Genomic DNA, 14,072 nt, shown 5'->3' on the forward strand with positions numbered 1-14,072 from the left:
AATATCCCCCCCCCCCAAAAAAAAATACAATTGGGGGAAAAGATAAAATCAACTCAGTAGATGAAGCAAGCCCCACTTCCTCTCCCAGGTTCAAAAACTGCAATCAATGCACAGTTCTTAAATAGAGAAATTATAAAAATTTACTTACTAGGTTTTTTTTTAATAATTCATAAGAGGAATAAGGCTCAAGGAAAATATTAATTTAAACCTAGAGCAGCTGTATTCATTAGGCAGCCCATGGGCTTCACAGTGAGCACCAAAGGCCTCATGATTTAATTGTTAGGTATTTCTGCTTATAGGACCATATATTGTTCCAGGAATTAATTAAAACATTTTGCTGACAGCAACTTAAAAGTAGTTTACAAACTCCCTTTTGGTTGTTTCATTACCTCTGCTTGCTGAAATAAATCCTGGGTGGTTTTCAGGAGCCCTTCTCCTCTAAATAGAAAAAAGAGAGAGAATTCCACCAACAGACAATTTAATCTACAAGTCCTGTGACTAAGATTCTTGAGGACTGGGGGTAGCTAAAGGTGCAGAATAGGTGAAGCTGTAGTGCAGAGGTGGGGAACCAGTGGCCCTCCAGATGTTGGACAGCCACTCCCATCATTCCCAACCATTGGCTAGAATGGCCAAGGCTAGTTCACACTGAAGTTCAACATCTGGAGGACCACAGGTTCCCCACCTGTGCTTCAGTGGTTCTGAAAAGGCTCTGCTAAGGAGAGAACTGAATGATATCTTGATATCTAGTATGGGGAATACTGTTCCAGACTGGGGAATCGGTTTGGCTGAAGATGCAGGAGCACAACCATTTTGCAAAATTTTATCCACAACATGAGAACTGTTTTGTTGTAACTACATTAAGGTTACTTAACTTCAGGGTAGAACATGGGATTTCAAATAAGAATGAAATACAGAAGGGTCACTGTAAGGAGAATTTTTTTGAGATTTTCCTGTCTCGCTAAGCTTCAGAAAAGGAAAGATCGTAAATGCCTGCTAAATGTCTGAGGCTTTGCTGATACTGCCTTCCCCAAGATACAAAATCAAGTACATGTGCCTGGGGGGAAGTGTCAAGAAGGCAGGTTTCCAGGAATATTTCAGTGTTGCTGAGGATGATGGGCTACAACTCTTAGATTATGTATGACTGTATGCAACTCAACAGATGTCCTGGAGTATCCCCCACAACGTTGCAAGAGATGACACATTTGACAGACTGCTTGCTATTTTATTGCTGCCCCTAAAGTATTGCTGCCCTGGGCAGCCATTACTGCATTATACTTCATTGGTTGCCCAGATTATATTTCAGCAACAAAAAAAGTTTAATGTATATATTTTTAAACCGCATCATCATTGTACATGGTGGCATTTTTCAGGGCATTACACTGAGTATACAGCTGCTGTCGAAGGCATCAACCATGCATTTAGCTCCCTATACCTCTTTATAGCATCAGGTGAGGCTTGTGAAATATTATGACATTTGTTGTCATCTTTCCAAGCCAGCCAGCGAGTAACATGGGGAAAGAGAACATTATAAATTGAAGTAAGATCTGGAAGTTTGTGCTTGAGGTTACAAGGTGGGAAGGGAATGCACACTTGCCATTTTCAGGTTCAGCTACATATTTAGTGTGATGTCTCATTTAGCCTTCCAATTAACATAAGCAAAGAGAGGTTCCAGCCCCAGGGAAAATACAGTCTAAAGTTTGACAGTGGGGGGGACAGAAAGACAAAGGATAACAAGAACCACATTGTTTCTTCTTCATGCTGTTACACCTTTATATTCCCTCCTACATGCCCCTTTTGTTTTTACCTTGTAAATAAGTACATGGGATAAGCCATGCTGGAGAGGCCTTGTGCATGGCGCACAATCTCATTTTCTGGATCATCCCATTTCTCCATCTCAGAGTCGACTCGTGTCATCAGCTTATGCAGCTCTAAGCCTAATTTCCCAAGTTTCATTTGCTCCTGAAAGTGATACAATTTACTCCTTTTCGGCTCATTATGTTACTCAGGCTAATGACAACAGTAACATATTCACTAGCGGATAAAACAAGTGTCTTACCTCACTATCAAGCCTGATTGGCTTTAAGGCTTTCATATTTGCATTATGCTTCTGTTTTTAAAAAAAAAAGAAAGAAAAGTTTTTTTAAAGAAAACGTTTACTAAATGGAATTTGTTTCCAGTGTGAAAGTTGGACAGTGGATGTGAAAGTTGGACAGTGAAAAAAGCAGATAAGAGAAAAATCAACTCCTTTGAAATGTGGTGTTGGAGGAGAGCTTTGTGCATACCATGGACTGCGAAAAAGACAAATAATTGGGTGTTAGAACAAATTAAACCAGAACTATAATTAGAAGCTAAAATGATGAAACTGAGGTTATCATACTTTGGACACATCATGAGAAGACATGATTCACTAGAAAAGACAATAATGCTGGGAAAAACAGAAGGGAGTAGAAAAAGAGGAAGGCTAAACAAGAGATGGATTGATTCCATAAAGGAAGCCACAGGCCTGAACTTACAAGATCTGAACAGGGTGGTTTATAACAGATGCTCTTGGAGGTCACTGATTCATCGGGTCACCATAAGTCATAATCGACTTGAAGGCACATAACAACAATATCACTTAATCTGTATAAATATAAGAGTCCCTGGAAGGTATGAGGCTTGGGAGTCCACAGTAACATCCCAGAGGAAGCTGAATTCCCAAGACAGACAATGTTGTAGTTTTGTTGTTGTTTTGAGTAAGCTCTTCCTTCCACCCCAAGTTCCAAATGATTGAAGTCAATGAAGGGGTATGCTATTGGGTCAATATTGACATGAACCATCTGTTCTCCTTTCATGAGCGTGCTACCTTCTCAAATCTGTGCAGTCCAATTCACTATGGACTCATTGTAGAAAACACAGGCAGCCAGGTTGCTGCTAAAAACTTCCATTTTTAAATATATGAGTAAGTCAGGCCATCAAGCCCCAAACTGACAACTCTGACTGTTCTCCAAGGAGTAGTTCTCCGAGGTTGCAGGCAGAGGTCTTTCACATCACATGCTACCACATACTATTTTTAAAGGGAGAGATGCCAGGAACTGAACTCTGGGTGGTCTTAGGCAAAGCACTGAAGTGGAGAAGGTGGGGGAAAAGGACCACTTAACTTTCTTTTTGGTTTAGTACTGCCACTTCATCAAAGATAAAATTACCTTCTAAAGCTAGAATGGCAATGTAAGGTTCTCCTTAATCCTCTGAAAAGAGGCAAAACAAAAATAGATTTTTTAAAAAGAGTATCATGGTACCTTCTGTTCACAGTTAGAACATAATTAATTACACAAAGACCATAGATATAAACCACAAATATTACCAATCATTTCTTCCCATTGCTATAGCAACATGAAGGGTTTAGCACATGAAGGTGGAAAATTGAGATATTGCTTTCAGGAAGGTAAGTGTGACATGTTGCCACTGGGATATGGCTATAATACTAGTAAGACTAGATTTTGCTTGGCTCTTAATAGGAGGTGGGAGATCAAGCCACACAGCTTGCAATCATAAATTGTTTTTGATCTCCAACAAGCACGGAGGTCAGCAAAGTTTAAAGAAGTTTAGTTAATGGAAATAGCAGCTACTTAGCTTATTGTTAAAATGTTTTTCTTAAGTATAGTATTTCAAAATACAATGTACATTAAACTGACGCTACCCATTTATCACAATTCTTATCTAAAGTATTATATATAGGCACTTTGAACTTTGTTCATTCACTAACTTACTGATGGTAGGAGGTTTCAAATTGTCAAAGTATTCCATACCAGAAAGCTGAAGTCTCATACATACATAGTCAACACTAGATGTCTTTGAACTTCAAACAATTGCTAAAAATGCCTGAAATGGTTACATTTTTATTTTTCTTGCTCAAAAAACCTGATGACATAAAATCCTCATCTGGACAATCAAATCTCTGTTTAATAAGTCACAATATAAATGCCTAAGCATGCAGCCCCATCGATCATCCCTTCACAGAGTGAGCAAACTCAGAAATCTTTAATTAACCATAATTTCTTGTTTCGTGATAATATAGTTATCAGCTTTGAAAGAAATCAGAATATTAAACCAATTCCAAACCATAGTTTAACATCTTTGCGTGTTCCAAAGGTGGTAACCAGTATGGATGAAACATGAAACTATGGTCAGCTGAAGGATTCCTGGTTCAATTGTGACTCGCGCAAAGGAAAAAGCAAAGGGGCTGTATGCACAGGGAAAATCTTTGTTCGTATAGTATCTTTATCGAAACAGCAGCCAGCAGAGAGCAAGCCTGTCACACGACAGATGGAATGGAAGGTTCTGGGATTTCCCTATCACACTTTCATAATCCTCATATTGTGAGAGGGAGGGGCTTCCAGTGGTAGCCAGAAATTTATGCTTGCAGAATGTAAGCTGCATTAATAATGTTGTAATAAAGACTTGTTTGAGTCTTTCATCTTATGATTAGAAGAATAAATAAATAGGTTTCTCTGTCAGACACATGCAATGGGGACATTTAGTTTCATTTAAAAGAAAATTGATAAAGGAGGCTGCAGTATGTTGGAATGCAGCAAATTAAATTTCAATGTACAAAGAATGTATATACATAACCACCCCCACAAAAGTGAACTTACCCCTGGCCTGGGCAGTGACAGGTACATACGCTTCTCTCCTAAGAATACATCAAAATTGGTCATGTTGATTTCATGCATACATTAGACTTCTTGTTTCAGCTCTTTAGGCTTTTAAAATATTTTAAAGAAAAGAACTACCTACCTCTAACAATTCCTCTTCATAGATCACAAAGGGTTTGCATTCTGCCATGGCTTTCCATATAAAAGGGAAACTCTGCTACAGCTTACATTTATGATTCTTTGAAGACCTGGCAAGTTGAGTAGAAGAAGCCCCTCCTTCTCAACGATAGTCTTTCTAAAATCTAATATCTTTCTGAATGCCCAAGAGGGGAAAAACTATTGTATGGGGGAAAGAAAGCCTACATCACACAAGCAAGTGCAGCAGTTAAGAAATGAGGTGAGAACTGTGAATTATGACAGTGTGCCTTCTAGTCATTTCTGAGATGCAATATCACATATTTGTCTTTCTTGCTCTACATCAGTAGTTCTCAAGGAGGGGTGGGATGGTTGTAAAATCACATGTATATTATTCAGAGGATTCTGATGGTGTCTGGGTGGGCTAGAAGGGCTTGTTATTAAAATTAGAAATGTGTTAACATATGTGATCTGCTGTGGTGTCACAGAATCGAGAGATTTGCTAGCAAAACCAACTGGCTATCATCTCCCAAGATGATGAAATAATAGTATTTGGAGCAGCAAATCATTGTTTTGAGAGCACAATCACTGTATGTAGTAAACTAGCAGCTGAAGATTTTATAATCAAATACAAAAATATGTTACTACTAAAAGGTTTAAACACCAGCCTGACTGAGAAACATTTACCAGGTGGTCTGTTAAAGATGAGGGGCTGGCATACTCTCCTTCCACCACACAGATAATCTCGTGTTACAAGCACTCTGCACAATGCCCAATTCCCACAATTCATCCCCTCAAAAAAAAAAGGGGGGGAGAGGATCTGCATAATCTGTGACATTATCATCTGTGTGAAAGGGGTGGCTTCTAGACTGAAGACCAAGAAATGGAGCATGTATAGCAGTGTGGTCTGCTGGACCAACCAATGTTTAGAACACTGGAAAGAAGATCCTAGGTCAGCCTTTCCCAATCCTTGGGTCCCCAGATATGGCTGGACAACAGTTCCCATAATTCCTGGCCATTGGCCATGGTGACTGATGGGAGTTGTAGTCCAGCAACATCTGGGGACCCAAGGGTTGGGAAAGGCTGTTCTAGGTCATGACCACACTGGAGTGATCCAAAGTTCAGTATGGCTCAGTCAATAATTGCCTGAACCCAAGTACTTCAGGAGAAGTACATATAAAAAACCTTACAGATAATGGAGTATTCTATATTGCCTTCACTCACTTAAGAGATTAGAGATTCTCAAGGTGCGGAGGAAAGAACAGAACACCTGGCAGAGGGAAAGTAGAGCGGTAAGCTGGAAGTAAAATGAGGCTGAGGAGGAAGCTGAGAAACAGGGGCGTGGGGGAGGGGTTGAGAAGCCAGTGCTGTTATAAAACTTAACTGCACTCCTGCTTTTACCACAAAGTAAAGGAAATACAAATCAGATTGGAGCCTAAGGGTTCATTGTAAAAATACACTTGGTTTATTAGAAAGTGTCCAGCACATTTTGGTTGCTCTCCAGTCTTTAACCATCATCAAAAGCAAAACGCATTTGCCTTACTGAAATCAAAAACATACCTTCCCCATCACATTCCCAGTATCAAACCCAAAGTTGTACAGTGACAGTTTAAAAAATTACATTACTGTAAAAAATATAAAGTTTGTAAATTAAGGAACAGGGTGGAGGGAACTAGCTCACTAAACTTTCAGCCCACTTTTAAGCCCATACAGGCAAACCGATCTTCCTCACAAGAACACATATAAATGTTAATTGCAACTTTAATTCTGATCAAATAAATAAAGATTTTTTTCCCCTGTTATCAAGAATAAACTCCCAGATTTTTTCCCCAGTAAGAGACGGCAGGGTCAATTTTTATGATACAAGAACAGAAAACACCCAAGAGGAAGTGGAAGTGGTGTAAGTCCATGAGGTGAAATATCTTGCTCTGTCGCTGAATAAAATTTTGTTCTCCTCCCCCCCCAACCCAGTTTTAATAATCAGATTGGGAAACTAATAACGGTGGTTGCTTTCAAGATAAAAGCTATATTATGTTAGTTAAACACAATAATTCCTATAAATTTCAATGGGAGAATTAAATGTGCTGAATATTACCCCTGAGAAGTCAAAGGGACTTAAAAGTGTTTCACTTTGGTAGTAGTATCATGTCCTTTGCTGCATCTGAATCCAGCTCTTTCCCAGTGCAGACTTGCTGGAGCTTTGAACATTGCCAGATAAAGTTGTTGTTTGTATTTTGAACGAAGAATCAGAGCTACATTATAGGTCCTAGCCACAACTTCATTTGGCTGATAGACAAACTTATTAAACAAACTGTTCAGAAGGAGGGAGAGGAACGGTGCTTCATCACATTGTATCTTTTCAAGACAAATGTGCTACACAAGCATAATTTAGGTCTTCATGTCATGGTATTATTTAATTCCCACATGATATATAATCAGCAGGTCACCTAACAGGTTCTGCTCAGATCATCATCTAAATCAGGCTTGGGTAATGATGTTGTTCAACAACTCCCATCATACCCAACTGCTGGCTGGGGCTGATGGGAGTTGGAATCCAACAACATTTAGAGGGCCAAAGGTTTCCCCTGCTTGATCTAAACCATTTTTAATTGACTGTGATCAAGCCTACACAAGACTCAGATGCAATTCCCTCTCAGGGAGCAGGAGAGGAAGGAAGGGAGAAAGAAATTCCATGTTCAGTCTAGAGCAAAGCACAGTTCTGTGTTACATATGAATTGTGGAGGCTACAGTATGTTCTAACCACAGTTAAAACAAACAAGGATCAAATTGTGGTGTTAGAACCTGGTTTATTTTAAATAACTAATTTCAACAAACCATAGCTCCCTAGGTTCATACACATCAAAGAACTGTAGTTCTAAAGTAGAAGCTTTTTCCATCTCAAGTGTCTCATGCAGCTAATTCACAATAATATGTGACTTCTGAGATGTTGCCAGATGGGGACACATACACAATACTCTATATTACTCTGCAAATACAAAGGGGAATAGCATATATCACCCCATGGTTCACATTTTGCATTGAATTCTTCCTTGAATGCTGAGTAATCACGTTGCTCTGATAGAAACAGTCAAAGTATAGCAAATTATTTTAGATTCTTACCCCTCTCCCCTGTTCATCTTGGGGGTAACATTTAGGCCATTTCATAAATGCACAAAAACTCAACAGATTTTACCTGCATAGCATGTAACATTTTCAAAGTCTACATAGAAATTATGGCAAACATTTCATTGGCAAATTCATACAATATAGTTTAAAGTGCAACAACAGTTTACCAATCTGGAAAGGTTAAGGTCATTTAACTCACTCCTAAACTGGAGATGCATGCTTTGGGTTTAGATTCTAGTTTAAAAGGACTTTAGAAAGATATCTGATATTCATTCTACCCTCTTCTTTGGGGGCAATGTGCATGTGGATCAGCTAGAATAAATTAAAATGTGCAGAAACTGTATATGCAACTGCAGTGCGTGCTTGTTTCCCGGAGTAAACACAAAGTACGAAAGAAGAAATCTAGGTTGCTAAACTCATGCAGACGCATATTGGGGGGGGGGCTTGCATGGCTACATTTTTCCTGTGTGTGCCCATTGCACTGGTAAGAACTCACTTCCGCCCTGCATACTTTGAGTCTTCATCCAGAGAAAGTTAGATGTGCCAAAGTCCCACTGAAATTAATGGAACTTAGATGTGAATAAATTAACTTTCCCCATTTATTTTAGCGGAACCAACATGGCCAACTTTCTCTAGATTGCATCTACTGTGGTTCACCAGAGGAAACACAATTTCTGTATAAAGTGCCAAGCAGGTCTCAACTAACTCTGGATTTGATAGGAAAAAAAGACAAAGAATCAACAATTCGAACACAAATCTGATTCTCGAGAGTTGGAAATAGTTTCTTCCATCTAAAGATACAGATCATCAGGGGTATTAAGTGTCTAGTAATACCCCTGCAGATTATGATTCCTTGATGTCATTGTGACTATTTCAGAACCACAATGTTAGCCCCATCAAATGGAACCAAGGCATCAAAAGAACCAAGCAGAAGAAGCTCGTGTCCAATATGCTTCTAGTTGTTTTACACATAAATCAGGAACAGAAATGAGAAAAAAAGGTGAGATAGAACACATTTTCCATGCTCCTGTTCACTTTGCAATATACAAAGAGCACTCATTCATAGTCCATATTCCTCAAACCATGTTAACATTTGAATTTAATTTTTTCCCCTTATAAATATCTGGTTGATTAAGAGCCCACCACAAGAGAAGGAGGAACAAATATCAATTTAAGAAGGACTGAGGAAACTGCTTTCATTTTTAATAAGCAAAGAATACAAATCACAAATTGTTCTCTTTTGCAGCACACTAGCAAGACTGGATAATACCCAGTTCTTCTTTGAAGCCATATATCCAGCAGGACATAAACTCTCCTCCACTCATAGTTATGCTAAGAATGCTAGAGAGCTCTGTTATAGGGAACTTAACAGAGCTTTGAAATAGGGCTCTTTGTGCAAAAGGGGAAAATTTGGTAGGTGCCAATTATTCTACAACTGCAGCGGTGTGAAAAAAATGGCACTTGCTGAAATTCTTCTACATAATTGTAAATACACCCCACCCTAGAAAAAAACTAGGAGGAAGCCTACTTGTACACATGTCCATGGGTGGAGACCCAAGTAATATTAAAGCAGAAATTACACTGGGTTCTTCTCCCCTGACATGAGCTGTTACCATGTGGCTTCAGTTTAGAAGCAAATACACTTGCCAGTGAATTAAAATTCTGGCTCTGCTATCATTCTTTCCTTGCCCCCACATTTCAAAATGTGATATATGTATGTTTATCATTTTATTATTTCACACACACACACACACACACACAGAGGGTAAAACGAATTGTAAAACTGGTCTGGGGACTGTACTTGGTGAGTGTGGAATCACAGACACTGGCAAATTAGCACTATCAACAGTTTTTCCTCCCTTGAAGTGAAACTGGAAAAAGTTGTAGAACAGAACTTGCTGAAAGGGAAAAAAGTTATATTTGAATGAAATACCGTGAGGCTTTTTCCAAAGCAGCTTCACTACTCTATGGATGTTACCTCAGCCTTCATCCTACATGAGTATACCAGCAGAAGAGAAACATATGGGATCTCAGATTACAGTTTACCTCTAGGCCCACATTCTTAATCCTGGCCTGCGGTCTCAGGTATTGACTGTCAGGGACACCATGCCTCCAAATATCAGTTGCTGGGAATCTCAATTGGGGAGAGCATTGACGCACTCAGGTCCTGCTTGCGGTAGAATCCCAATAGGTATTTGGCTGACCACAGTGAGAACAGGAGGCTGGACTAGGTAGGCCTTTGGCCTGACCCAGCAGGACTCTTCTTACATTCTTATAATAATTTCCTCCGCACAGGCAGGGCCATCACCACAGGGCAGCCAGGTTGGGCTCTGGCTAAGGGCCCCTCCTTAGGGTGGTAGGGTAGCACTCCTGTTCTGTGATCCATGGCAGCATTGGCTCCTGATCCTGCCGTGGATCACAGAGTGGGAGCTTCCAGGTACACCCCTCCCCAATACAGTCAGTGTGGGCTTCAACAGGCCTGCATGCATGCCCCACCTACCTTTCCTGTCCCTGTGAATGACGTGCGTGCATGCCTGCCATCAACCAAGATGGCTGTGGGGGCTTCCTTAAGGGACTGATGCCGCTACCGCTGTCTTGGTTGATGGCAGGCATGTGCGCACACTGTACACATCATTCAAACGGACAGGAAAGGTAGGTGGTATGCACAGGTGGGCTTATTAGCCCTGTGCTGCCTGTATAGGAGGACTGGGCTAGGGCTCTGCATGGCCGGTGAAGGCTGGTGCCCAACAGCCCAATCTGCCTGGCGTTGGCCCTGCTCACAGGTATCGAAGTCCAGTATGGTCAGGACACTTGTGGATCCTGACATAACCTGGCCCTCCTAATGGCAATGCAGTAGGAAACTGGGAAGGATAGCAGACTATGTACAGCCGTCCCCTCTTCACACTGCAGTGGCTCTGTCGATTAAAAGCTACCATTATATACTGTTTAATGTCTAATGTCAAACCTAATTTCTTTGCCCTGAGTTTTCCATAAAACACACAACTGAATCAGTACATCAAACTTTACATTTCTATAACATGAAGAGTGGCACAATCCAATGGAAAAAACGTCCTTCGTAAAACTGAAAAGCAAAAGAGAACCTTTTCTGAAAAAAAATTAAATTACGCTTAGAAATGAGAGGTCTCTTGAGAAATTATACTTCAATGCCTTGGGCAAGATTTGGAGAGATTTGCTCTTTTACAGTTTCTTTTCTACATGCTGTACAAATACCAGGTGACTTACCAACCACAGAAAATAGGCCAAAAGTTGCGTAGAGTCATCAGACAGATCCCATCCAAGCAGAAAGGACAGCAGTTTAAAAATCAAATAGCTACATTCACTACATTGTGGAGCGAGCAGAATGAGAGCAGACAGTACAGAAATAAAAGGAAGGGTTTTTTTTTTTGCAAGAACACTGGACAGTTTAGGTCAGACAGAAAGAAAGGCCTCTTTACAACCCCCTCACAAAAAACATTTCAACTGATTTGTATTACTAAGAACTCCCTGAAGTTAATACATGAAAATTTATTGCTGCACCACCATAAAAAGCAAGACTTACACAATACTTTCATTGTATAAACTTTATTCCTTTCTAAAATAGTGATTTCAAAACTCTAATGCCCTGGGGCTCCTTTGAAAGTTTATCAGAAAGCTCCTCAGTGTTGAACAAAGCCCTTAAAAAGGCCTTCCACCTAAGGGGAGATTGTTGGGTGCATTATACAGCATATCCCCAATTAATGTGGAGCAATTGCTAGGCCCAAGAATTGAAAATGCACTCAAGAACATCCCCCAGAATCCTGTCCAGTGTGCAGGAGTTTCATGGCTGACAAGCAGAGGTTCCTCAGTTGTCAAACCTGTCGAAAGGATTCCTTGAGGTTTAAAGCTTGAAAACCACTTCTCTAACAGCATTAACTGTTAATTAGGCAAAACTAAATGATATTTAAATGCTTCATGGGACCCCACATTACAAAAGGCTCAATTTCAAAATGATACTTGTTAGCCTGATGTGCATGTAACACTAAACTATGATTTAGCATTATGAGCACGAGCTGCAGTGAGCCTCAGGTTTATGTACTTCCGCATCTCCCTGGTGCAACTGCTGGGAGGAGAGTGAAGAATTCACTTCTGTCTAAACTCTAAACTGTGCTTAATCTTAACTATGTTTAGTGAAAACAAGCTAGCTTTTTAAACTATGGTTCAAAGCTAGCTTGCTTACACTTACCATAGTTAAGACTAAATGCAGTTTGTCCATGTTTGGACACCACAAAAAACGTTAAAAACAAAAGCGAAAACTTTCAACCCGCTCCTTGCAGCCACAGCAGGGGGAGGGGCAGCACATGAGCCCAAGGCTCACTGCAGCTTATTCTCATAATATTATACTGTGGTTTAGGATTACATGCTAATACAGTTACTATCTCCCTGAAAAACACTGATTCAGAGTTATTATCTAGAGTTATTGTTTAGCTGCTTAACACTAACAGCATCATGGGTACTCCAGTATTTGCTGGGCTAATAAACATAATAGCAAATTGGATGTTTCTAAACATATGGTAGACTTACTCCAAGAAGCTCGGCCAATTGGAGTTCCATGTCAAGTACCTGCTGTTTTGGAGCTGCACATTTGCCTTCCAGATTTTATACATTCAAATATGGCAAATAGTAGGGTGCATATGGTGCTGCATAAAGTGTTAAGTGACTCCAAGCTGTTATTTGTTGACTTGAAGACTTTATAAAGGATGTAATTTAGATCCTCAAACCCATCTTACATAATAAGCAGACTACTCAGAATATGCGTGTGCTGTAAGTTGGTAGTTTGTATTTAAGGACAGTAGGTTGTCTGTATCTAAGAACAGCCCTCTCACCTCGTCTTCCTTCAAACACATCACTGATTTCTCTTAACAGCAGGGACATGTCACTCAGCTGGGACTCCCAAGCCTCACAGAAAACATCCAGATTTTCTTTTGCAATCTTACTGGAAGGATGCAACGTCAGGGTTTCTGCAGCAGAAATTATCTGATGGAAACAAAGCAGATCTTGCCATGTAACAAATTGCTAATCAGCATCCACCCCCACAGGCAAAGAATAAACAACCTCTCGTTTGTATTAGGGCTGGTGGAGTATTTGCTTAACAAAGCTCTGTAAACACTAACAGCATTCACTGGGAGTACTTTGTGCAAAATCATTCTGAACAGCATTCTTAAGTTGAGTGAATGGAGAAAACACACTTTTAATATTATTAATCATGATTATTTCATAAATTATTATTAATTTACATAATACTTTCATATTATAGGAAAAAGGTTCACTGAAATTGGTAGAACTTCAATAAAAAGCATATTGTTATATTACAGATGTGAGATATTGCTGAATGAGTGCTGGAAGTGTGTGAAACCTAGGCAAATTTTCATTATATGTGTTGATTATGTTCAAAAATTAATTTTTAAAAAAGAATTGCTATGTAGTAGCATTAATGTTAGGATATGCAATTTCATTGTGTCCTTTAGTATTGTTGTTAAGACTACATAAAGGATGCTGTGTGTTCAGAGCATCAAGAGTTGGTATGGAATCTGTTGAAAGCTCTAAAAATGCCCACTGCTATTAAATAGAGGGGGAAAGAGGCTCCTTCACAAAGGATGTGGTTGTATATTGCACAAACAGTGAAAGTAACTGAGAAGGGGTAAAAAAAAAGAAACAATGTTTTTATAAGAATTTTTTAAGAATCCATTTGTAAACTTCATGTAGATCAGGTATAATACTGATGCCAATTAATATAAATCATGTAATTTAATCTGTTAGATGAAGGAAATAAGTTGGAAAGTATAATGAGTGGTGAGCAGATGGACTGATTAAAATTTAACATCATGGCTCTATCATTTTCTTGATGGAGAAAAAACTGTAACAGAGATAGAGGTTAAACTGTTGCTGCTAGTGGTCATATTGAAAAACCTAAAGCAGAGCAGTACAATTCCTTCTAGCTGTGCTGTGTCTAGAGGTGATTATGTTTCCAAAAGAACATACCACAAGCACAACTCTACCTTGAAAGCATCTCTTCCAAAATGGCAAGGCAAAAATCACACATACCTGAGGCCCTGTCACGTGAAAAGTGTCTTCTGCATGTAGACAAGTAATTTCAAGTGGCTCTGTTCCAGAGACATGCCTCAATAAATGACATATCTA

At 39.5% G+C, this 14,072-nt stretch overlaps 1 protein-coding gene across 1 annotated transcript in view; it reads right to left on the reverse strand.

Moving 5' to 3' along the window:
* Nucleotides 1-14,072, reverse strand: part of CTNNAL1 (catenin alpha like 1) — a 65,377-nt gene that overhangs the window by 4,374 nt on the left and 46,931 nt on the right. Inside the window, exons 10-15 of the mRNA XM_061588856.1 lie at nt 13,977-14,069; nt 12,758-12,908; nt 4,635-4,672; nt 2,057-2,107; nt 1,805-1,959; nt 390-438 (exon numbers count right to left, since the gene is read on the reverse strand). Coding sequence (XP_061444840.1) covers nt 390-438; nt 1,805-1,959; nt 2,057-2,107; nt 4,635-4,672; nt 12,758-12,908; nt 13,977-14,069 — 537 coding nt within the window. The remainder of the gene's footprint in view (nt 1-389; nt 439-1,804; nt 1,960-2,056; nt 2,108-4,634; nt 4,673-12,757; nt 12,909-13,976; nt 14,070-14,072) is intronic.

This window comes from Rhineura floridana, chromosome 1, assembly GCF_030035675.1.
Source record: "Rhineura floridana isolate rRhiFlo1 chromosome 1, rRhiFlo1.hap2, whole genome shotgun sequence".
Lineage (NCBI taxonomy): Eukaryota > Metazoa > Chordata > Lepidosauria > Squamata > Rhineuridae > Rhineura > Rhineura floridana.